At 42.0% G+C, this 26,654-nt stretch overlaps 1 protein-coding gene across 1 annotated transcript in view; it reads left to right on the forward strand.

The window, feature by feature from the left end:
- LOC144820261 (dynein axonemal heavy chain 6-like) overlaps positions 1-26,654 on the forward strand; it is a 1,187,310-nt gene that overhangs the window by 302,730 nt on the left and 857,926 nt on the right. Inside the window, exon 12 of the mRNA XM_078677850.1 lies at positions 21,128-21,248. Within this exon, the coding sequence (XP_078533976.1) occupies positions 21,128-21,248 (121 nt within the window). The remainder of the gene's footprint in view (positions 1-21,127; positions 21,249-26,654) is intronic.

The raw sequence follows: 26,654 nt of genomic DNA on the forward strand, positions 1-26,654 counted from the left end.
CCACCCAACCCCATGACATATCCTACCCCAAAGTCACTGATCAGATGCCTACCTTATTTACAGAACTCTACGCCTGCCTGCCTACTCACAGATTAACTAACCGCACTGACACACTTACCACTTTCACGAGGTGTTTAGGACAGAAACTAGATTCTCTACTTAATGACCTCTCGATAGTAAAAAATGACCTAGTGATCCAGACTAATTTAACAAGTACCTCTGCTCTAAAAATAGTAAACTGGACCCCCCCACAAAAAGTCCTCCAACATTTCGAAATTCCGCCAACCATACCACCATCCCGCTGAGCCGCCTTTCCTACAGGCCCCACTGAGTGCTCAACACCCTACACCCTATCTGCCATCCAAGCAAAACTTTTTTTTTTAATTGAGCGTAAAAACACAGCAGACATATTTTGACCAAGGTACATACTACTGACAAAATTCTGAAATCTCTAATCTCATATTAAAACCAGACAATAAACAGATCAAATTTCATCATCCATTTGTACACGATAAATATAATAAACAGGATATACAGTAAAAGATAAAATCTATAAAATATCAAGTCACATATTTAGGTCGTGTAAACAAATAGAAAACGCAAATTCATATATCATTTTCCATGAAGTGCAAAACCTGCATTCTACACAGCAGGTCGGTAGTAACGTGTACCCCCCTACCTCAAAGACCTACGTAAAACCAGACAATAAATAGATCAAATTTCATCAACCATTTGAACACGATAAATATGATAAACAGGATATACAGAAAAAGATAACATCTATAAAATATCAAGTCACATATTTAGGTAATTGTTCACACCGAGCAACTCAAAGTCCACAAATTAATTTCGCAATAGTAGTGGTTTTTATTTTCTGTTCTTGAAGTGTTTCAATTCACATCTTCATAGCAAACATTCTTGAATAGTTTCTTCAATTCACATGCAGCCAACACGTGTTTCGTCTGGTCGTATATGACCCAAGACTTCCTCGGGGCTGCAACCCAAACAAAGTATAGCAGCCATTAAATTTTAGAACCATCATAATTCATGGCAAAACATTGTAAACAAAAAGTCCAGAGGGAGTAAAATCCCAGAATAGTGGTCGTGCCCAAGTAAAGATATGAGTCATAGTATTAAGCTTTTCACCAAGTAATCGCTTGAATCACCAAAGTGTAAAATTATTGTGGGGTCAGAGAAGTGGCCTCCACCAGTTTGAATCATGTTAGGTCTATTGCTCCTTGTCACTTATAATTAATCGAGAATAGAGTAAAAGTTGCAACCTTATAGCAAGACTTCATACCTATATGCCTTCACGACACTCAATTCTGTTTATAAAGTGTGGTTCCAGGTTCATAAGTATCTATAACAATCGATATGAACATAGTATCACATGAACAGTATTCTTAAACCGTGAGGGGAAATACGTGATACTAGTAAACATAACGTACTCTGTTTGACATTATCATATATATTTGTATACACCCACTTCAGTTTACACAGACTTTGTCATGTCGAATTATGAGTATAGCGCTCTTCTACGATCAAGCTCTTCTATAAATTAGTAGACAGAAGATTCACATGTCTATTTCTAAATAGATAATGATTTATCAACGAACCTGTAGTAGAGCTCACCTATTGTAGTATAAGGTGTTCAGTAAATTAGTATATCGAGATGCCAGTTTTCGTTACCTAAAAAAACGAGTTTCCCTTGTTAAAGACATTCATTATTCTAAGTTATGCACCAATGTGCCAGGTTGTATATGGTTACATTCTCACCTCCTGAAAGTATGCTCAAGCTTCGGATCTTGTATCCCCGTTTTCGCGTCCTAGTGTCGTGCCATCTAGAAAAACGAGTTCCCCTTATTAAAGGCATTATTCTTTGTATATAAATACCAATACGCAAAATTGCATATGGTTAGTAGCGTTCTCACCTCGTAAAAGTATGTTCAGGCTTCGGATCGTGTATCTCCGTTTTCGCGTCCTAGTGTCGCGCCATATTGGATCTCTTCTATTTATACAAGTGAGGGCTAGCGACGCGATCTTAGTGAAGTTCCCGGTTATCGCATGTTTAGTTAGTATTAATTGGTGTTTGTTCGTAAATATCCAAAAGTCATTACCACACTATAGATTGATTTTTAAAGCAAAAGTAATTCATTACCATGTGGATTTAAGTTATTAACAGTCCATCGTACTTTACGAGTACGATAGTGGATCGCGCCGGTAAGTCGACCTATCAAATAGTAAACAACACCACTAAAAGGAGTCGCCATCTTATCATGGTTGCTTGTTAGAGTCATTCAGTATACTGAGAAGTAATACTTCAAGTATATCCTGAAATCCTATTAACATACTCTTTACAATTTAGTTGTAGAAGCAAATATCTCAATTTTAAATCAGCACCGGGATACTCAAAATGGATTCTAATTGTTCTATTGATATATTGTAGTTTTAATTATCATTACGGGAACAATATGGGGTCTTACAATCATATGTTAATACTCGAATATTTACTAAATACAGATAATAGAAATTTCTCTATTCTTCATCTTATTAATTATAAGAATTGCGTGTTGCGAGGGATAATAGTAGTCCATCCTGCACTTTAGTCACATGAAATTAAATAGATGGAATATTTGCAAGAGTGCAGAGAGTAGAAGATAGGAAATAAAGAGTTAATAGAATTACTCATTGCTGTAAATCATTAAAATACAATTCAAATACAGAACATATATGAGTATTATCAGAGATATACATCATAGTATCCACATTCAATTTGGATATATCATATGAATAAATTATTGAAATAATTTAGGTCGTGTAAGAAAAAAAAGGGGGAAAGCGCAAATTCATATATCATTTTACATAATGTGCAAAACCAGCATTCCATTTAGCAGCTCGGTAGTAACGTGTACCCCCTACCTCAATGACCTATGTAATTTCCATTACTTCTTTAAGAATGGGAACTTCATAATTAGTTTGGTTCTGTATCCCATACTTCTCCTGTAGACAACCCGCCTTTTGACTATTTCAAAAACATGCAGAGGTTACTAACCATTGATGTAAAATGTATATAACCTAACCTTTAAATTACCTAGTGTTGTTTATTTACTTGGTAACCACATATCCCTCCCAGGTCAATCCAAATCTCCGCAGAGACCCTATCCTCTTCGCATAGGTCTCTTCAAATCTACAGGTCCTTTTCAGCTTAAGTAGCCACTGAGCCAATGTAGGGATTTTCTGAGATCTCCAACTCTGTAATCTTAAAGATCTGGCTACCGCTATGGCTAGGAAAACAAAACATTGACTTTATATGGAGAGTTGACCAACTACATAGGAAAAACCAAATAAAGCCAATGGTGCACATGGGAGAATATCTATTGACAAACATTTACTAATAAACCTAAACACTTCCTCCCAAAACTACTGTAATCTCGAGCAAGTAAAAAATTGATGTGTCCAATCTCCTTCTGGCAAATTACATCTAAAACAGTTATTCGGTGCTGTAGGAAACCATTTATGGATATTAGAGGGAGGCCACCCATCTAGAATGAAAAGACATTCTTTTAAAATTGGTAGCCCTTACAGCCCTATGGCCAAGCTCATCAACTCGTAGCCATTCCTGGATATTGAACGAGCAGTTGGTTCCCTGAGCAATTTTTGGGAGCATTGTTTCCACCAGGCTCTTATTCGGCTCCTGGCGTAGTAGCCTGTACTAACTACCAATGCTAATTACATTTACCTCAAGTGCTGCTTCTAAAATTACTCGCTAATTCCTACATAGTTGGTCGAGAGAAAGCATGTAATCTGCTTGATGCTAAACCAAACATCGCAGCTCTGAGGTTTGAATTGATTTATGAAAACATCCCATGACAACAAATTAGCGCAGTTGTAAAAGTCCCCTAGCTTATGAAAACCTAACATATTGTAGGTCGGAATCTCCTTTTGCAAGAGCTTAAGGCCCCATAACTCACAGTCATAAACAGAGGAATATGCATGGCATGATGGGATATTATAATTGTTATTAAACCGCTGTATACGGCTTAAGAGTGTATTCACGACCTTATATCTTGTTTTTATGGGTAGTTTTGCAGTACATAGGAATGCTGGTAACTTAATTGCACTCTCTGTTAACATAAGATCCATTAACAAATTATAAAAATTCGATACAAGGGCCAATAGCTGAGTTGTTAAACTAAGTAATGCAGCTTGGTAATACATAGCTAGATGAGGTAAGGCAAGACCCCCCTGTTCTATATCTAATTGAAGAATAGATAACTTAATCCGCGTTTTTTTCTTAGCCCAAACCAACTCCTGAATCACCTTATCCACTTCATTAAAATATGAGATTGGTATCTTTAAAGGAAGATTTAAAAATAAGAATATCAACAAGGGAAGAATCAACATCTTTATCATAGAGACTCGGCCTATTATCGATAAAGGTAAAAGTGTCCATCTTTCTAGCAGACTTTTTATTTTATCAAGTGTTCAAACATAATTCAGATGAAAGAGTTGAAGAAAGTCCACCGTCACGTACAAGCCCAGGTATCTAATCGGTTTTAGAGGCAGAAATTTTAACACTTCTGGCAACTCTATTCCTGGTGCATTAAATAGGAGAAGCTTGGTTTTAGATTGATTAACCCTATACCCCCTAGTTCTGTAAACGCCTGGATTTCTTCCAGTGCTTTCTCTGGTTTAAGATTAGGGCTCCCGGTTTTATGGTATTTATTTTTTTGCCATTTCCGTCTGTATTTATCCATATTTATTTTGTGGGAATTTTTTCTGTATTTATTCACATTTATTTTTGCCACAAGCAAAAGACGACGCTACAGTTAGTATTTTTCCACATTTATTTAAATTGACAATGCACACATGCGCTCAGTTGTTATTGGTCAACACTATACATTCATCTTAAAACTTTGCCATTTGTAGAATGTCCCAAATATGCTTAAAAGTGCTATCACAAGCCATTTGTCTCAGAGCCTTGCAGTTTCTGTCATCAGCAGAGTGCCACATCCCCCCTGCCACTCAACACCATACTGCCCCACTAAGAGAAATACCACTGCCTTCAGCTGCAAACCAATTGTGCCCCGCTATAAACACCTGGAAGCAATTCAATTCAAATTATGCACTAGACTACAGTAATATGCTGCCTGAAAAAAGCAACAACATACTGGAAACAAGCATTTGCAATGCAATAGCTCTTGCATTTATGCGAGTTTAAGCTATTGGCATTGTAAATGACAATGTGTTTTATTTATGTTTCAAAAACCAAAACATAAATAAAAATGCATGCTCATTTATATTGCCAAGAGCACATGCTCCCATAAATGCGAGACCTGGTTGCATTAGAAATGCGTTTTATTTCAAGTAATGCAGTGTGCCTCTACCATTCCACGCGGATGACCAGGAAAGCACCACTTTTGCTATTCTGCACACAGTTAGTGCTGTGTGTGTGCATGTGTGGGGGTGGGTGTATGTATATGTGTATATATGTATACTCACGATTCAGCAGCGCTAGGAAGGTGAGTGCAAGCAAATAGCCCCTTCATTTGTGGGGGACTCTCTGAAATAACTTTCCTACTCAACTAAGTAACTAAGTAACTTTTTGATATTGGGTTCGAATCCGACCATTTCTGTCTCCTCCTTTCATCATTCTAAGGTTGATAACTGGGTTAGGTGATCAAAAGAACACTAATTATGAACGCACCGAAGGCAATTCACTTTACTCTGTGTGCTGTATAATTTATCGATATATCGGTGTGGATGGTTAGCTGTCCTCCGTGCCACAGTTTTCCACCAATGAGTGTCCAATGACTTCCTAGTTTTGTCAATGGTCTATCTGTGGTGTTGCTCGGAAAATATACCCTTGTGGACAGCTTCCCATAATTATTGTCTGTTATATTTGGGACCCTTACACTGTTGTTTGCTGCAACAAAGCAGTCCTTCTTCCCCACGGAGATAGATGTGCAAAGTGCCACTGGAGGGAACCCAGTTTTCCCAAAATTAAATATGCCATGACAATCCCTGTCTGTCATCTGAAAATGACAGTTGCTAATCGGTCAACAGCCGTACACACCTCTCCTGTGGGCACAAATTGCCCCTCACTGGTTGAAAATCTCCTCTGCCCCCAACAGAGGCCTGGCACTGAGGGGCACCGGGCGAGCCAGTGCCTGTGTGTTCAGCTGCAGCCTGGTAAGAGCCCGGGTAATTGTGGCAGGGAAGGGGGGAATTCCGCTCCTCTTTCCCCCCTCTGTCTTCTGCAGAGAAACAGGAGGAAAAATAAAGCAATAACTTGATGTAAAGGCTGCTGCCACAGAGAAATCAAATCTGGCAGCAATTAGTGCGATCTTAGGAGGTAAAGAGCTTCTCAATGTTGAACAGTAAATTGAGCGTTATCAATTATGGAACTGATAAAAGTATGAGGGTTTTCAAACAGCAGGTTAACACGCGGTACCCCTCCAGCCCCCACCCTGAGTTTTTTCCATAACATGCTGCAGATGTTTTGGACAGCGCAGGCAAGGGGGAGCCCCAAGGAGTAGACGCCTAAGGAGGGCGATCGGTTGGGGAAAAAGACACAAGAGTGAGAAATGTTCAGAGTGGGAAGTATAGAAACAAGCTTTGCTGCAACAGTTCACAGCGTGACAAATTGATGGGGATTGTATTCCTGTCAACTTCAACAAATGTGATATAGCTGACAGGCTTTTTTGGGATGCCATTGAGTTAGGGAAGGCAGGTATTAGGGCCCTGCCTTTGGGTTTTTCTCTCACCCAGTAAGACGACTAAATGTGAATGCTAAAGTTTGATACTGAGGTAGATCAGAAGAGGTCCTATCAGACTCCTTTTGTACCACCAGAAATAGGATGTCTGAGCCCTGTCTAGAATGGCCTCTCTGGTGTGAAGAAATAGATCCTCATTTACAACCTCAAATGCCAGGCCATAGAAGTGGAGATCTATTTTTACCAAATAGATTTCTCCCTTTGTCTCACCTTGACATGAATGACTGACTAGAGGTCCCACCTGTCTGCTTCCCCGGCCCATGCTTAAATGACCGGGCGCTAGAAGTTGAATCTGCCCAAAATTGTGAAATGATCAGTTGGACTATTGCAGGTATTAGATCTAAAAGAGACTACACTAGATGGTTGTTCTTTATAAAACAATATGATATAATTGCCCTGCAGGAAACGTGGGACAGGGCGAATAATGTTTGGGTGGATGGTTTTGAATGTTATTGTTTACCTGCACGTCCAGCTCTTGCTGGCAGAGCCAAGGGGGGCCTAGTGCTTCTTTTTTCACTTAAGTTAAAAAGGTCCTCAAGGATGTTGGAGTTGGGTTCTCATAATTGTTTGATAGGAGAATTATCTACCCCCAATTACCCTAAAATGTTATTTGTTCATTTTTATAACTCTGGGGAATGTGATGTTGTGAACCAACATTTACTTCTTTTGGAGAGTTTTTTAGAAGATTATAGGTCGAAGCAATCGACTTTGTTCTATATCATTCTTATGGGCAAATTTAATATTCATTTGTGTGATATGGATTGTTGTATAGATGACTATTTGGGATCAGCTCATTCAGTGACACCTCATTTTGAGCATTCGCAACAGGGGGAGGCCTTGGAGGATCTCCTAGCCGGAGCTAACCTCTTTGAACCCGGATATAATGATCAAACAGGGTTTCCACGTTTAAAGCTAAGGAAAGAAACACTATTATAGACTATATTTTCTGTCAACTCCGTTACTAGCTAAAGTGGTGTCTTATAATGCCAGTCTGTTCCCTTTTAGCGATCATAATCCTGTTATCTTAGTGGTAGGAAAAGAATGTGGCCTTATGGGAAACGCAGGAAAGGTGGGAGTTAGCTCTGTAGCACCAAGTGATCAGGAGAGGAGGCTAAAATGGTCCAAAGTTATTCCTGGCTCTTTTCATGCTGATCTCTGTGAAAAGGCAAAAGATAACATTGCAAAATGTGTGGACCATACTTCCTCAAAGGCGGAAATTATGAGCGCCTTTGAAGGAATTTGTGGACAGATAGCTTCTGATTTGACTGTTAAAACTAAACCAAGACGTCAGTTGGGGGAAAGGTGGTTTGACAGTAATTGCTCATGGGCCCATCGAAATCTAATCCAAGCTTTGAAAAATACTCCTAGAGATAGGGAACATATAGTTAGCCTGAGGAAAGCATATACGTTGGCGGTTCATTTACATAAACAGGAGATTAAAGACGAAGCTTGGAATGCACTTTTATCAGTAGAAGTTATAAAAGATAGTACGAGATTCTGGGCCATTGTTAACACACCTTTTGTTTCCGGTTTAGAGAATGATCCTATCGAGAGCAACATCACAGAGGATCAGTGTTCTTGCATTTTGAGGCAATTTATGGGCTTGTTGTGGATGGGGACCCCCCTCTGAGTTTAGTAACTTGCCGGGCCTCGCCCCCGTTGATATTTGAGGAGGTGGATGTAGAAAAGGCAATTATAGAGACTTCTAATAATAAAGCACCTGGCCTTGATTGTGCCCCGGCAGATCTGTATAAATGTGATCCCAAATTCTGGGCAATGATATTAACTAATGTCTATAACGCCACGGGTACTCAGGGATTTCCTGCATCCTGGGCCCTATCAACAATCATCCCAGTTTTCAAAAAAGGGTCAGAGAGGGGATCCTTGTTGTTATAGACCCATATCCTTGATTGACTCTGCCGTTAAAATATTGGGCAAAGTTGTTTTGGCCAAAATCATGGACTGAGTGAATGACAATGAGTTCCTCTATAACCTCCAACATGGATTCAGACAGGGAAGAAGAACTATGGATCAGTGTCTGAATCTACATCTCATAATAAGCAAATACACAATAGCTAAAGAAGGGTCTTTATATATGGGTTCTATGGACCTCTCCTCCGCGTTCGACCTGGTTAACAGGTCGAAGCTGTGGATTACTTTGCTAGATATGGGCATTGGTCCTTCTTTAGTTCATTTTTTGGCAGATCTGCATCGGGATCTTCCTGCAACAGTCAGGGTCACGCAGGATGTTAAATGTACAAGGCATTTTAAATCAGGTAGGGGAGTCCCACAGGGATGTATTTTGGCCCCACTGCTTTTTACCCTTTATATTACCGCTTTAGAAAGATCCCTAGCTGAGGCATCTTTAGATATCCCGCGTGTAGGAGAACTGACTATCCCGGTCCTCCTATACGCGGATGATGCAGTACTATTAGCTCGTACTGCTATAGGCCTTCAGAGGCTTTTGAATGCCTTTGGTGATTTTACGAAATCCTTGGATCTGATAGTAAATATCAAGAAGTCCCATGTTATGATAACGGGTAAAAGAAATAGGAAAATTTAATATTTTTACTGTAATGGTGCAGAGGTATTTAGGGTGCCATCTTTTACATATTAGGGGTTCTATTGGATGAAAGAGGATCCTGGGTACCCCAACAGAAGGCAAACAAAAAATGCTGTAGTCAGGTCAACGTCAGCCATATTAGGGTTTGCTAAATGACTGGGTGCTAGACCATTTGAAGCCATCCTGAGAATGTATAGTTCCAAATGTTTGGCTATTGCCACGTATGGCTCAATGGTCTGGGGCTATAAACAGCAGGAAGCGGTACAGAAGGTGGAAAATCGATTATTTTGTTTTCAGAACAAAATTTTTATTGTGCTGTTGAAAAGTTACATAAGACATACAGCGTCCCGAAAACCCGGAGAGGCTGCGAGCATAAAAGCAATAATCGCATTGCAAACAATTCAAACAGTCATTTAAATGTAATAAATGACCCTAAGTCCCCCCTCCCCTCACCCCCCACTTCCCCCACCCAGAACCCCCCCTTCCCACCCCCTGCACAGCGTCTAAACAGTCCATAAGCAAAAGCATAGCAAAATACAATTAGTGTGTATTCCTCATCACACTGGCTCAATGTCCAAATGTCTTTCATCGGGTTCACCATGTGCTGGCGGCTCCAGCCACAGTCCTCTGTACTCTGTCCACCTCTTCCAAATTTTATAGTGTTTCCGGGGGCAGTCCCTGGCCTCGAAGATTGGGCGTTCCAGTCCCATATAAAAGTCAAGTCCCCTTTTCCACACACCCAATAGGGGGGCTCTGGGGTCTTTCCAGGCACGGGCCACGTCTCTCTTGGCCACCATGAGACCCAACAACAACAAGTGGCGTTTATAAAGATTTCCTCCCACCTGTTCTAGGATATGGAGGAGGCCTAGTTGCGGTGTGCGGGGTAGGTCCCAGCCCAGCACTTCCGACAAGCAGTCCCACACTCCCGTCCAGAACCTCCGTAGACCATCACACGCCCAAACTGTATGCAGGAATGTGCCCATCTCTCTGCCACACCTCAGACAATCAGGGGACGCAATCAAGTCTGCCTTCCACAGTCGTTCTGTGGTATAGTAGGCCCTGTGTAGATATTTGAACTGAATAAAACGCAGTCGTACCGCAATGGCCGCCCCTCTAGGAGCCTCGAGCGCCTCTCTCCAGTCCTCCTCCTCAAATGCACCCAGATCGTTTACCCACTTAGCCCGCAGAGTGCCCAGGGAAGTTGAGAAATGTGTGACTAGTGTTTGGTAGATAGCTGATATCTTTTTGCTTTCCAATTCCCCCATGAATACCTTCGCCTCCAGGGGGCTAAACTCGGGCAACGAGTCGAGGTCCGTCAGGGCAGGAGCAATGGCGTGACGGAGCTGCAGGTATCTAAAAAACTGGGTCTGGGGCATGTCATACTCCTCGCGTAACTCTTGGAAGGATTTAAGGGTCGTGCCCTTGACCACGTGGCCAACGGCCGAGATGCCGATCGCGTCCCAGCCACGGAAGCCCTGCAGGGACAGCAACTCCGGCAGCTGCCCATTCTGCCACAATGGGGTCTCCCTCGTCAGCCTATTCCACCATCCCATTCGACGGAGGGCACCGCGCCATATCTGAAATACTATTTGAGTGACCACTGGAAGCCTCTTTTTCTTAACATCTGAATACAGTATAGTGTGTAGCGTATCAGGGTCCATCATGAATCGCTCCAGGGCGTAGGCAGGATCACTTCGATCCCCATACCACCATTCATTCAGTATCCGCAGATGGGAAGCTTGATAGTAGGACAGGACGTCTGACGTTGCCAGACCGCCACAGTACGTGGAAAGAAAGCACGTACGGAGCGCCACTCTTGCCACTCCCCCAGCCCAGAGGGAAAATAGATTTTTAAGAACTCTCTTGTCCGTTCCTCAATCTATCCTTACTTTTGCCATCCATCAGGAACTTGGAATAGGCTAGGTATCCGATTTAATGAGAATTGCCCCGCTGCTCTGTTGGCTTAAAACCTGGCTTAATCCAGACTTAATTTTGAACCATTTGATCCTGCGGGATTGTGTTTGCCTGGATAAAGCCAGTAGCATCCCGTGGCTGGCTTATGTTAAGCACATGTTTTTTAAATTAGGGCGCCCTGATCTTTTTGATCTTCCGGAAGGCATCAGAAAGGAAGATGTGAAATGGACTAACTCACAACTCCTGAATATATTGATGTTGGAACGTGAGGAGCGGGAGCTACAGAAACCCCTTGTTAGGGCCCACTATCTGATAATATCTTGTCCATCGATTGAGTCCTATTTGAGACTAGTGCCTAAGCCCTTCCACCAGTGGCTCCTGACTAGATTCCGTTTTAATTTAATTCATTTTTCCTTGGGTATTATCTCAGGTGGAGTAAAATAGAGAACCTAGGTCCATGTCAGTGTGATAATTTTTCACCTCAGTATACATTGCACTTTATGATGTTTTGCGATTTTTATACAGAAATTCGATGGAGGTTTCTAGTTCCTCTCCCGAGGGGGAAGGGTTTTTTACAGGTCAAGCCAGCTCTCCTCTACTTGCAAATGCTTAGCAATACCTGGGATATTTTTAATATCGCTAGTTTTCTGGTTGCAGCTGTACGACTTAAACAAAGAAGATACTCTTCCATAAATCCTGTTTAAAACTATTTATTTTTTACATTGAATGAATTTAAAATGTATCTGACTGCTTTCAATTTTAATGCAATATTTATTTAAAAATGTTTTTATTGTTTTAAATGCCCAAAATGTCTTATATCTGATATGATTGTGTTAATTATATAATGTGCATTTTACTTTTGTGATTTTAAATAATCGAATAAAGTGGTTTGACTGACTGACTGAGTGACAACTAAACAAGAACAAAAATGACCATAGCCTAATCCCCCCCACCCCGCCTCGCATACCCTGTCGCAAGGATCAAAACCCATAAAACAACGATATAAAACATCCCAGAAACATTTAAATTGGTACAGTAAGTGGATGTAATGGTTCATTGGGTACGAAACTCACATTCCAGTGGTCTACACCTAGGGGGAGGAAACGCTCCGACGGTTGCCCAGCAAGATGAAACTATTCATGACATATGTATTATACTATCCCAATAGACAAACACCCCATGAACTCGGTGCTGTTATTCATATTTTGCCAGTGCCTGGTCATTCAGTGGAGAAGATCTCCATGCTAGCGTTTGAGCCACTTTGTGGATGGGAGGGCCCAGAACCATCTACTTTCGGCTGGCCACCCTTGTGTTTATAAGCATGACAAAATTCCTGTGCCATGTTGGGTGTGTCAAAGATGCGGGTCTGCCGTTAATGTCCACCCGCAGCCGTGCTGGGTACAACATGTCATATTTGAGACCTAAGTTCCTGAGGGTAGCCTTAACACTGTTGTATATACGTATGGCCTCCTGCACCATAACTGTGAAGTCCGAGTACCGAGCTAGTTTGGACCCTTGCCTTGTTGTGTCTCCCCGCTCTCTGGCAAGACGCAGAGCAGTGTCAGGGCAATGATGGGCCTGGGTGGGCAGCCTGGGTTAGGACGCGGGCCCAGTGTGCGGTGCGCCCATTCCACCATGAAGCCAGGCGTGAAGGCCTCTCTGCCAAACAAGTTCACAAGTATGGTTTTAATGAAGGTGTCAATGCGGCCAGTATTTGTGGATTCCCGCACCCCTAAATGCATATATTATTAGGCCGGCTGCGCGCCACTAAGTCCTCATTTTTAATAGGAAGCTCTTTGAGGATGCGCTCTACTCATTCTAGGCACTTGAGGGACTGTGCCGAGCAGTCTTCGATGTCCGAGATGCTAGCTTTGACCACATCAGGCCGCTTGTCATGCACCTCTATTTTGGCACCAGTCCCTCAAGACATTTGTCGACAGCATCAAATCTGCCATCTAATGCTCTAAAGCCGGCCCTCATTTCTTGCAACAGGGAATCGGAAATAGCTAATGTCTCTCCTCCGGGGCCTGCGTCCTGCCCACCCTCTGCCAAGTCTGGGCCTGCATCTTGCGCTTTTTCTGTGACTTTTTCAAATGGCAGGACCCTTTGCTTAGGGTCTTTACGGCCCATCCCGCTGCGGGAAGCAGTAGGAGTAGCAGTGCCAATGGCTCCTTTTGTGGGACAGTGTCACAGGCGAGTTGCATTCGGGGGTTTATAAGGGCAAGAGAGCGTGAGGGCCACTGAGGAGGACTCGTGCCGCGGCCCGATGGGCGCCCACTCAGGAGGGTCAAGGGCAGTGGCAAAGGGGGCACAGATGCCCAGTGGGACACAGTAGTATGGCAGGAGGGAAGTTGTGTGCCAGCCGGTGCGCTGCGGCTCAGGTCAATCTGTGGGGAATGGTCTCCTATTCGTGCGTCGCAAGTCGGAGCCTGTAAAATGGTGGCTGCTCACTGGGTCTGGTGTGGATTTCACCGTCTGTTGATGGGCCAGTGGGGACCAGTATGTGCTTGTCTGGGTGGTGGTCTGCTCAGCATTCGTTGTGCAGGGTAGCCGGGCACAGCGCTCAGCAAGGCCAGCCACTCACCTCCCCCCAAGCGCTTGTGCGAGCAGACGGGTGGCTGCCTCCCAGGCCCACCCACAGGCCCTGTCCCGCGGGGACTCCGGGAGTAGCAGGAGAGTATGGCGCAGTTTAGGCCCAAAGAGGGCACTGGAGTTAGCGAGAGGAGGGGAGGAAGAGAGACCCAAGCAGTCTGCACCCGGCACACTCAACGCGATCCTCGCCCAGAGCGGGTCACGGAGAGTGGCACCAGGATCCAGGCGGTTCGGGCCTCCGTCAGTCGTGCGTCTGTCCGCTGGCCTGCGGTGGCTCCTCCCCCTCTGCTACTTCTGATGTAGTCTCTCCTCGCTCGGTCCCTTTGTCCGCACTTTCGAAGCCTTCCCCGCACTCCCCATCACTGCAGAGAGAGGCTAATGCCGCATAGAGAAGGCCAGCAGGGTGCAATCAGGGGATAGAGCTAATGTGCTGGGCGTACTCAGCGGAGCTTCAGTGCCACACTGCCATTTTGGTTGGTGGCCTGGCCTTGCCACGCCCCGTATTTGTACAGACTTTTCAGGACACTGCAGCCCACGTACTTTGCAAAATTCCTAATTATCAATCGGTGTCTAAGGCTGTCAGGAAACTAGAATGACTTCCCATCAGACAGAGGGTCACTTCTAAAGTGCTGTGCATTGTTTATAAAGCACTGCACAAGCAAGAACCGTTTGTTCAGAGGATGAGCTTTACCTGGTATACACCAGGCAGATTGCTACACTCAGCCTCTGCCAAACTAGTGGCAGTCCCCAGATTTAAGCACGTGAAATGGGGTGGCAGGGGCTCTGTACTCGGAGCGCCGTAGGCCTGGAATGCCCTTCCCTTGCATAATAAAGCCATGCCTAATCTTCTGGCTTTTAGGAAATCCATGAGAACATGGCTCTTCTCCTGCTAACTGTCACTTATGGGATTTTCTTGCTTTGCTGCTATTTCAGCTAGCACCAAGACACCTTTTTAGGTATTCAAACACTTTAGAAGAACACATAACATAGAAATAGAACATAGGAAGGCTGGCTACAGGCCTGGGCAGCGACACGCCCTTTACCCAACTACAGGAGGCGAACAACTCTTGCTGCGCAGGGCCAAGTCCAAAGGCCCTGCACTGCAAGGGTTGATACCCAGGCTAGGTCCAAACCTCCGCAGGCAGCCTAACCCCATGGCGCACATACTTTGTCTATGCCAACAAGGGATTCTGTCCTATTTTGTAATTTTTTTAAAATGTTTTTAAAATAAATGTTGTTCCCAATTTTTATAAAAATGTATATTTTCTAAACAAAATGGACCTTGTTTTCCAGAGACATAAAATGGCAGCTGTGAAATCGCGATTTTCCTAAAATTTACAATTTGCAGTGGCAAACTCGACTTTTGGTTTTTTTGCTCACTATTTTCAAAGCTTTTCAGTATTCCCCCAGCACCCCCTTAGGGTGGGCATCTCTCATAGTAGCCTTCCTCGTGGTGTGAATTTATTTCAACATTTGTGATTTTTAAGATGGCAGAAAAAAAAATCTCTTTCATCAGTGAAATCACATTTGAAGAAATTAAATAAATGTAATTGTCAGGATTGGCAATCTTCTGATTTATGATTTGAAATGGCAAAGATGTACAAAAGTGCTAACTCTTTAAAGCCAGCTTGGTAACTTTTTGAAATCCTCATACATCAAAAACTGCAGAAGGGATTTGCATCAAACTAACAAAAACACTATTTCTAAGTAAAGTCCTATGGTATTCCCAAGATTGATGTACATTTGTGCAATGGTTTTTGCTTCAGGCACAAGCACAATTTCCAATGAGAGCTAAAATAGCAAAACACATCTTTTTTCATCCTGCCATTAACATATGTTCATAACAATTTGCTTGTCTGGCCTCAGCTGACTGCACGAAGAAATTGCCATCTGTCTTGACCCTGCACATTAGCAATGGTGTAGACGGAAACCGAAGCACTCAAACAGTGTTATAAATCAGTACGAGGGACAAACATTTAAGGGCTTATTTTCCAACAGTTGTTCTTTGTAGTGTAGATGTAATAATATGTATATTCTTCAGTACATTCAAATGTCACTAGTTCTTTCTTCAGAAATAGCCAACATAAAAAGAAGATGAGAAAAATGTAAACAACCAAGGGCCTTATTTCGATGTCCGGCGGACGCACACCCTTGCGGATACAGGTTCGACCGACCTCTGGTCGCCAGTGCCGACCACTGAATTTTGATGCGACCGCACATGGTGCAGTCGCAAGTTTCCTTTTCTGTATGGGAGCTTCTGCTGCAGTCGGACACCGGCCGCAGTACAAGTTCCCATGCAGGAAAGGGAGTTTATGTTCATCCCTGCACCGCGCGGCAGGCACCTCTTGTTGCCTGCCACACAGTGCAGGGATGAACAGGGGTCAGCCCCAAACCGGATGCTCCTGGCTGAAGGGGGCCCTGCTAGGGGCCTCCAAAGTTGCTTTCTGACAAGGTTTCCATGTCAGAAACCCAGCATGGAAACCCTGCTGGACACCGACATTGTAATACATCCATAGAGATTACGTGTCTGTTCCTCCTTGAGCCCATCAGAAGCCTATCAGAATTTTCGTCCGATTTCAAAACTGACAGCCCGCATTGCAATGAGGCTGTCAGTTTTGAAACTTCGATGAGGCTCGGAAAGCCTCCAAACTGTTTGGAGGCTTTCTGAGCCTCATTGTGATAAGGCCCTAAGTTGTTGTCGGTCACTAACGAGGATGCAAAGATATGATCCTATTACGGTGATGGTAATGTGGCCATATAAGAGTAGTCCAAAAGCGTGAATAAAATAGTGTGTGTAGATGGAACACTGATTATTAAACATTTCAATAAGGCCCAAATAAGATGGGGTGGACAGGGGGATGTGATGGCAATAAGGTCCAAATAAGATGGGGTGGACAGGGGGATGTGACGGCAATAAGGTCCAAATAAGATGGGGTGGACAGTGGGGATGTGACGGAATCTTTCCCAGTGGAACGAGGTGTGAGACAGGGCTGTGTTCTGGCCCCCACCCTATTTACGTTATATATTAATGGTATTACAGATTGCCTGAGTAGAAACCCGACGGATGCTCCAATGCTAGGTGGTGTCAAGGTACCCATCCTGATGTTTGCCGACGACACGTTGATCCTCTCCAAAACCCCGAGCGGACTTAAGAAAGCTCTAAAAAAATTTGAGGATTTCTGCAGTGAGAGGGGATTGGAGGTCAATGTGTCTTAAACTAAGTTAATGGCATTTAATGCACGTAAGGCAAACACGAGAGGTTTTGCAATGAAGGAGGGCCCTTTAGAAGTAGTTAATGAGTTTACTTATCTAGGCGTTAACTTCCATGCTAGCATGAAGTGGGACCGGCAAATTGATTTAGCTTCACTAAAGCTCAGACAGATAGCTGGGGTCCTTGTTCAGGAGCATAAATGCTCCATATCCAAAGCCTATCAGCCCCGCCCTCGAAATTTACAATCTGAAAGCCGTCAGCTCAAGCTTGTATGGCTCTGAGGTGTGGGGCTGTGAGAATCTTGATAACCTTACCACTGCAGAGAATAGGTTTTTAAGAAATTTGACTGGACTTCCCCAGAGCTCACCTATGTGTCCGCTATTGTTAAATCTAGGCAAGAGACCCATAGCAGGCATAGCTAAATTACGTCCCCTCCTGTATTGGAGGAGACTGTGGACCACTCCCCAACTGGATGGCTATGCCCAGGGTTTCCTAGATATTATCAGATCAGACACATCACATCAAATTAAATGGCTCCAGGTAGTAAGAAACATTTTAGGGGAGTTAGGATTGTCTGAATTATGGACTGACCCTGCTAATACTGTCTTTCCATCGAAAGCCATTCTTAAGACCAAGTTCTGGGAATTGTATTCACTGAATAACGTTAAATCACAATTGTCTTCATTATCATGCCGCTTCTTGGACCACAAATGTGTTCCAAGGCTGGAACAATACTGGGATGCAATTACGAAACCTTTGGATCGAAAACTGTGTTTCCGGTATAGGGTGGGGTCCCTACCAGTCGGATCTTTTACTCAGAAGTGGTCTTCATGCCCGCAAGCTGGGTGCCCAGGATGCTCAGTTAACACTGAGACTACGGCACATATTCTCTGGGTCTGTGGCATCTATGCTGCCCCAAGGCGAGTTTGGCTTTTACCAATCTGCAAGCTGCTTGGTACCAGAGTAGCGGCGGAGGCTGACCATATTTTGCGCACAGATACCTCTTTGCCCATCGTGATTGCTGTGGCAAAATTCTTAGGGTGGGCATGGACTCTGAGAGCACGGAAAATTAAACATAGTGCCTGATTAAGCCTAAAAACTGTTAACGATGTTTTCCCTGTATGTATATGACCATCTGTTATTCTTTTAACCCAAGGTCTTTTATGGTTCTTAAAATTTTAAATTCCATTTATGAAGATTCAAATGAATTTTTGTATATTATTAAATGTTTGATTGTCTTGCATTTTTTATGATGTATGCTTTTATGATGTAAAAATCGAATAAAGCTTCATGAAATAAAATGATTATTAAACATTTCAAATACCCAATTTGCCCCAGTTGAGAGAGGAAAGTAGAGAATATACCATAAGAGGATATAAAGAGAAACATCTTAGCTAAACGGGAGATAACCAAGTATTGGAAGGCAAGAGGGAGCCCTAGGATAGCGACCTGGCGTAGGGCGTTCCTAAAGTGGGCGGGGTGCGAAAGTCGAGTGATGATGCAAGAAGCTAAAGGATGACTAAGGAACAGGGCGAGGGCCTGAGAGGCATTGGTACATGACCTAGAATATCCAGAACCAGAGCCCCCAGATGATGAGGCAGAGGCTAAATGTCACAGAAGCCCCTGATGTAGCCAAGCCAACCACAACTAGCACGCACATAAATACCAAGCATTGTTCGAATATTAAAAGGCATACTTCGCTGAAATCAAATAATGTGCCTTATGACTATGCACTAAGCTGACATAAAAGAGAGATAACCAATAAAATTTGGTTATAAAAAAAAAGAGGATATAAGGAGAAAGGTACATGTGAGAATATGTATGTTGCATTTCAAGTCATTTATAGTATTGCTCGTACATATATGTATTTATCCTCACATGCTGGTGCGGGCATGGAAACTGCTGTGTCCCAGGAATGGGCATGTGAGCCGGCCCCAGGGGTGGGCTCTCCCGGGTCTCATAAGCCTCAGGGAGGGGGGGCCTCACTCCCCCCTCCCATAATTAACGTAATTGGGCCTGGGGTGGGCTCTCCGGGGCCTTTGAAAGTTTTTGGATCGGAAGCTGTGAGGCCCCCATACCCTTCTCTGAATATTTCATCCCCGGGGTTGGGCTCCTTGGGGCCCTTAGCTGAACAATGTTGGCCTGGCTGTCCTTTTTTTGTTTGTTGTTGCAGAGATCCTGCAGGAGTTTTGTGGAATTGCAGCAAAAAAATGGCAATTCTTTTTTGCATTTTTGCTCTCAGGTGGTCCTTCTGGGTTCTGCCCTTGAGGGCTAGGGGGTAGGGTATCCGTACATTTTTCTCATGTTTCTGGCAGCCTATCGGAGCACTTACTACCATGGGAATCTGACTCCCACAGGAGCAAATTGGCCCACAGCAAACAAAGCTCCCTGGGCTAATCAAAATGATCTATTTTCTTTTTAATTGTGTTTGAGGGACGCTCGCCAGAGTCCCTCGAAGTCAACAGTCCAGAAATCTATATATTTTGTTACCTTAATTTCTCAAAAACTACTTAACGGTTTTACATCAAAGCACAAAAAGCACAATATACGGACCACGTTCCTGCTTCCTGGCAAATGTGGTGTAATTCTGCTGTAGCCCTTCTTAAAGAAGTCTATGGAAAATGCCTGAGGATTTTGAGTTTTGGGACCCTCCTTTTTTTATCGCCCCCCACTTGACAGATCCACTCGAAACTTTCCATGCACAAATGAGTCAGTACATTGCACCTTTATGAAACGTTTTGCGGCGATTCGTCAAACAGGGTCCAAGTTTTCAGCAACGCAAAAATGCTTTTCATATGGAACACCTGGCCTAACGAAAACTACTCAGTGGTGGCCACCACCGGGTTATGTATACATATAGACATAGATATATATATAGATAGATAGATCGATATATTTAGACATAGCCAGATAGAAGATACCTAGTATTAACTAACTGTGTGATATGGTAATATATTGGCATGAAGAGATCATGGTGACATCATAAACCATAAGGTTAACGGTTGAGTAGTTTCTAAATGTATACCTTTTTTAAAGTATTTTTATGAGGAATGGGTGACATTACCAGAGGACTGGAACCAGAAAAATCATTTACCTCGTGCACAACTGATTCATAGGTCTAGCTTTGTGTAGTATATAGTTGGAGGGGGCAGGGCCGGACTGGCTACCGGGCAGTTGTGTGTGCTGCCGAGCAGGGGGATGCTTTCTTTGATGGGGACCTGTGTGCGCAAAACAAAATTCGTTTTGCTTTTTTTTTTCAAAGCGCACGCAGGTCCCCATCAACGAAATACGTCCATACCACGGAGAAATCATCCCCCTGCTTGGCAGCACACACAACTGTCCGGTAGCCAGTCCGGCCCTGGGAGGGGGCCATAAACAGGATAACAATGTAGAAGGGTGTCGATTAATGATATAGAGTTTTCAACCGAGAGCTTCCAGCTGACATCATTGACAACTAGATCTTTGCTTTCCTTGCTAGTGGTCACTTGAAACCCCATGATGGGACGCAGCTGGCTAATGAGCTATGCAAAAATCCAAATTCACCAACATAATTTAGAGCATAATAGGGATATAGAAAATTAATAGATTACATTTTTTATCTCAATAACTGTGTACATTTAGGACTCATTTCTGTACAGGGTAACCTTGAATACATTTTACACAACCGATTTTATTATGGGAAGCGGAAAGGACAAATCATTAATTGTTTGTAAAAAGCATTTTGAGCAGGGTCTGAGGAATGTTATCTATAGATTTCTCTTTGCTGGGAAACATATTTATTCTTTATAGCATTGGCTGCCTTTTTGTATGAGTGTATGTTAAAACGTTAAAACAGCTGGATAAGAATGTCACAGAATAAGTGCTGCATAGTTTGCCTTCAAGTTAATGTGGTGCTGTATAATTAGATTTTTTTTGCCACATAATTTAGTTATTTATGCCAATTATTTTGTTCCTCATGGTATCCTGGAAGCTACCAATCTATAATTCTATGTATATGTATGGGTTAAGGGTTTTGGCTTCACGCATTGCCTATCATGAATTCATTCAGCTTTATTTTCCATTTTGTTTTAGGAATCAATGCTATCAGCATTTGAGTCTGCTAATTTGTATGCACACACGTTTGAAAGATTTTGGCTGTGTTTCACAGAAAACGAAAGTCTTGATTTGCAGGAACTGAGAGTTCAAGATCATGGTGAGTTGCATTTCTTTAAAAATGAGTTGATCTGGAATAGTCTAATAGTTTCTAACTTGGTTAGAATAAATACGTTGAATTTAGTTTAATCACAGAAATTGACTTGTAAGCTGTTTAGGAGGTATATTTCAGAGAAAGTTCATACTTCTAGTGGAAATTGAATTAATTCAGTTACATATGTTCTCTACAGAATCTCAAGTTCAGATTAAACCACAGTCGTAGGGGATTTCAGTTAATTAATTTCTGTTGAGGAATTCCTTATCGATTCCAGTTGCATCTTCGAAGTGTTTTTAGCGCCTGGTTTCTTTTGTACTATTGTTTATTTAGCCAGTAGAATTTCCTGTGATTTTACTGCATGGAAAAGTCAGAATTGGTGCCCAAAACTGATTTGCTGCAACTGGATGCAGTAAAAACCATTAGTATTTTAAAACCAGACCATCAAGCTGAATGCTGTTGATTCTTTTCTGGCCCTGTTTTTTGCAGTTATTGTGCCAAAACTCTTTCCTTTGTGAACTTCCAAATGAATATCAGACGTTTCTATTCAGGGATTGACCATCTCACCCTCCTACCCTTGCTTTAGACCTTTGTTTCTCCCTTTTAAACATAACACTTTACTTTCCTTAGAGCTAAAACTAAACATTACCCGTTGCCCGCTTCTCAATGTCTCACCTGCACTCTTTCTTTTCCTTTTCTCAAATATTTTTGTTTTTGTTAGATTTTTGCATTACTTTTAAAAATAGATATCAACCTATTTATAGGTCAGTGAACATTCTGGCCCCTTACAATTATTAAAAAAAGCAGAGGCAAGTAATTTGTATGCTTTGTCGATTATTCTTTCGGTTTCGGCAAGATAGAGAGCAATTGTGGTCTAAGTTACAATCTTGGGGGATAGATAGTAATTTGTTAAATATCTAAGTAGAATTTTATTCAAACACTTGACTGCAAATTACGTTATCTGACGGCATAGGACTTTCCCCTAATATAGGTGGGGGTAATGGCCTGAAACAGGGGTGTATCCTGGTGCCTCTTTTATTATTATTAATATAATATATATACATATATTCATATATGTATATATATAGATATATAGATATTTATATTTATAAACTAATGGCGGGCGTTATCGCTAGTACCAAAGTTTCCATAGGAAAAGTGTTTTTTGTTTTGCCAATAACTTTGGCGCCGTTAGACGGATCTTCACAAAAGTTTCAAACATTGTCCCCTTGTTGGTTCAGCTGCTATGTTGAAACTTTCAGGGGATCCGTCAAGCAGGGGCTGAGAAAAAATGGAAGTCTCAAAACGCATTTTCCCCCATATTAAGTCTAGGGGATTTTTCATTTTTAACACGACTACAGCCCGAACCGCTGAACTGAATTACACCAAATGTGGCAGCAAGCTAGATATTGGTCCAGAAAGCATTCAGTAGTTTCAGAGATATTTAGGTTTGAAAAATATAGATATCTGGTAGCCCAAAACAATACTGAAATGCTACTGAAATTTGATTGGCTGCCAACACTTCAACCTGGAAGTGTTGGCACGCTATCTTGGGACCTATATCCACGATAGCACCCTATTGAAATGCATTGTAGTGAATGGCAGGTTTTGAGGGTCACAAAAAGGAGAACGTATAAACGGTGAAAACAGATTTTTGTTACAAAATATATCCTTTGCTGATGGTATAGTGATGTGTTCTAAGGTGATTTTACATTTAAAAAAATCTTCTGCTTGGATTTCAGGAATCATGTTTGAGAGAACACTTTTTTCTCATGATTTCCCCAAAGAGTTATGGAAAGTGCTAAATTCATAGTCCTTCTTAGCTATATGAAAATTAAGTCTGATATTCGCAGTAAATAATGTACTTCCAACAGGAGCAGCCTGTCAGTTGATTCCCTTGTGTTCTACTGCAGCCGCTCAGAGTGTTCTAAAGAACAACTAGAGTGCTAACAGTTTTACTTATGACAAAACTATGGCACACTTGAAGCCATATTGTTTGAATCAAACTGATAAAACTTAAAACATTTAATTTAGTAAGGAACAAAATGAGGGGTTTCAGTTTGTCTTAGAAATTATGGTTAGTACTGTAGAAAGTGATATTTCAAATATCTTCCTCTTCTATTTAATTAAAACATTCTGACATACAGACTGGAACATGCACTTTCAACACCCGCATCAGATTGCCAGTTAACTCTCTTGTGATCAGCAGCTTTACTTTAGTGTTCTAATGCGCAACTAGAGTGCTAACATTCTGAATTTATGCCAAAAGTGTGGCACACCTGAATGCCATCTTGATAGAATCGAAGTAGAAAACTGAAAGCATTTTCTATTGAGGATACTGCAGTAAACGAGGAAGTTAGGGAGCTACATAAGAGATAAGTCTCCCAAAATGGCCACTAGAGAAAAAAGAGCCCATATATAGCACAAATATCACCCAAATGTAGCCCAGGTTTATCCCAATGTTAGAAGTCACTTATTTTTGTTTTTGTTTTTGTTTTTTGTAGTATTATCTAACACAGCTTGACCCAGAAGTATTAGAGTGCATTGCATAAGCATCAATGCTCAAGGACACATTCATTTTGTTTTAGGCATGAGTAGTTTGATTTGTCCAGAATCACAGGATATTGAGCTGACCCTGAAACTTGAATCTAGTTCCTCAGTTGCAAAGTCTGCAGCTCTGGTTATAATGCCACATCATCTCCCTTAAGTGTAACAAATAGTCAAGTGATCAACAATGTAAAAAAACTTGAAGATATTAAATTATTTAAAAGTGCTATTTGAGAACTTAGTAAATATGTCCTCTTTTTAGTTGTTTAGAACACTAACTATAATTTCTCTGGGAATTAGACCTTCTCATGGGGGAGGGTGCAGAGGCAACACGTTGACCAAATTGCACAGGTGGGAGGGGCAGTGGCAGCCCAATGGACCATGGAGGGCAGAGGAAAGGGGGCAAGGGCAGCTCATCAACTATACAGTACAGGCAAAAGGGGCTGTAGCAACATGAAAGACCAATGAGGGCAATAGGAAGAGGCAGTTGCAGTACAAGCATACATGCCAACAGACCTGATTCAGGCAGGACACTCCCGATGTTTTTAAGCCCAAAAGAGCTTTGTTTTATCTGTCTCCTGCCTAAAGGCTCCTCTTTTTCATGGTGAGTCAATGGGGAAAATCAATTCACCAGGTTTTCTTTTTCAAAATCTCTACCTCTTACCAAGTTCAAAATGTTGGCAAATAAGGCATTAAGGGCAGGAGGAATGGGGTAGGGACTTAGACTTGGATAAGAGAGGACAGGAGGAGCACCAAACTGACCCTACAGAGCAGGCATCAGGGGGTGTAGCAGCACAATACACCACACGGGTCAAGTGGGATGGCAGTGCAGCACAACGGACCATGGAAAGCAGTAGGGAGGGAACATGGCCATGCACATTGACAACAGTGAGCAGAGGGGAAAGAGGCAAGGGCAGCAAGCTGACCATACTGGACAGACCAAATTGGTTGATTATCGAAGAAGCCACGGCGAGCTAGGAGGAACTTTTCAGTTCTTTATAACAGGCCCAATTTATAAAGGGTGAATATTGTATACTGCAACGGCCACCACATGAGAGTTTGGGATCCTTTACAAGTGTGAACCTATATCCAGTTTTAAACATATTCTTCCAGTGATTCAAAGAAAGGTTTTTAATTGCCAATTATTACGAAGGCACCCTTGGAGATTCGAAAATTATAACTTCGTGATTTTCTCAGAGACATACTCTCCACTGGGAATTAGAAACCAAAGGAGAGTGCTCGCTACCAGAAGTGTGGCTGTCTCATTGTACGGCAAACAACAGTGTATATTGGATAGGATTATGATTAGGATCAACTATAATCCTAGCTATGAGAGATTTATTTATGTCTTGATAAAGATGGTATAAATTTGGGACAATACCATTGAAACGCGTCAACGCCTCTGACACACAATTCGTGTAGTGGACTGGAACCATAGATATCCAACGAGTGCCAACATATCAGGTTTCAATCTGTATTTTGTTTCACACAAATGTGTTTTTTTTCAGAGTGTACTATCTTTCTTTTCTCTCATTGTTTGTGTAATTGGTAGCAATAATTAATAACTAACCGAGCAGAAATTGAAAAACTGATGACGTTTTATCATGGTGACAATTGAAATTGAAATTCACTTGTAATGGTTAAAAACGCTATTTGCATTGCACTTTTGTAAACATTTTATTGTTAAACAGGGGACTACATCTCCCAAGAATCAATGGAGAAGCCCCTGGCAACAAGTAGAAAATTACGTAATAGTGTTTCCTGGAAAATGTTTTGAAATTGTGGGAAATCACATGAGTAATCAACCGTGATCAAGGTATTTGGATATACCGAAACGCGTTGGTTGGTCTGTGTTGGCTGTTTGAAAAAATGATTTAAGAATAAATTAATGAATTGGACGATTACTGCTGGAGTGCGACCTTTACTTCCACACTGAGGTTTTGTTAAATATACATACATATATATATTGTGGGGTCGTGGGAGACCTGAAAAACAATAAAGAAGCCTGATCCATACATACCTCGAGTACGTGCCTCTTCTTCTCTGAAGCAGGATTGTTTTCTTTCATTCATATATATATATATATATATATATATATATATATATATATATATATATATATATATAGAGAGAGAGAGTCTCTCTCTAAATATAAATATTTTCAGCGATGCCTCCCACAAACATGAGGTGAGCATCCAAAACCCCCCAAAAAACGCACACAAGCCTTTACCTGCTCTCTATAGCTGACTTCACAGATGGGCGAGGGGGGGGGGGCAATGCAGAAGTGATTACGAGTCTAACTTGAAGGGGAAAAAAAGGAATCCTCTGGTGCCTGGAGGATTCTTTAAAGCCCTTCCCAGTGTTGGACGATGGCTGTTTGATGCTCCCGCGAGGGTGTGTGTGTGTGTGTGTTTGAGTCAGCCTTTACATATTCTTACTACAGCCAAGATCCTTATGTGCCAAAGGGCAGTTTTATCTGGGATCTAGTCTGTCACTTGAGATAAAATATAAATTTGTATGATGTAGATTATTTTTTATCTCATTTCGTCATTTGTTGGTTGATGGCCGGAACCGAGATTAAAATTTAAATCCTGTTGCTCATGTAACTTTTCTGTTGAACCAATTGAACAATCTATATATATAAAAATGAACGTATGTCTGTCTGTCTGTCTGTCTGTTTGTCCTTTATGCATTAATACACCATTCATCCGATCGCCATGAAACTTTGGGAAGTTGTTGAGTACACTCCCGCAAACGTTTCTGGCATAATATTTTTATAAATATCATCCCCAGGGCCCTCAGAATCTTTCAAATACTAATGTACGCAACAGATGGAAAAACAACAAGCACTCGAATAAATAAATA

This window comes from Lissotriton helveticus, chromosome 2_1 (genome assembly GCF_964261635.1).
Source record: "Lissotriton helveticus chromosome 2_1, aLisHel1.1, whole genome shotgun sequence".
Lineage (NCBI taxonomy): Eukaryota > Metazoa > Chordata > Amphibia > Caudata > Salamandridae > Lissotriton > Lissotriton helveticus.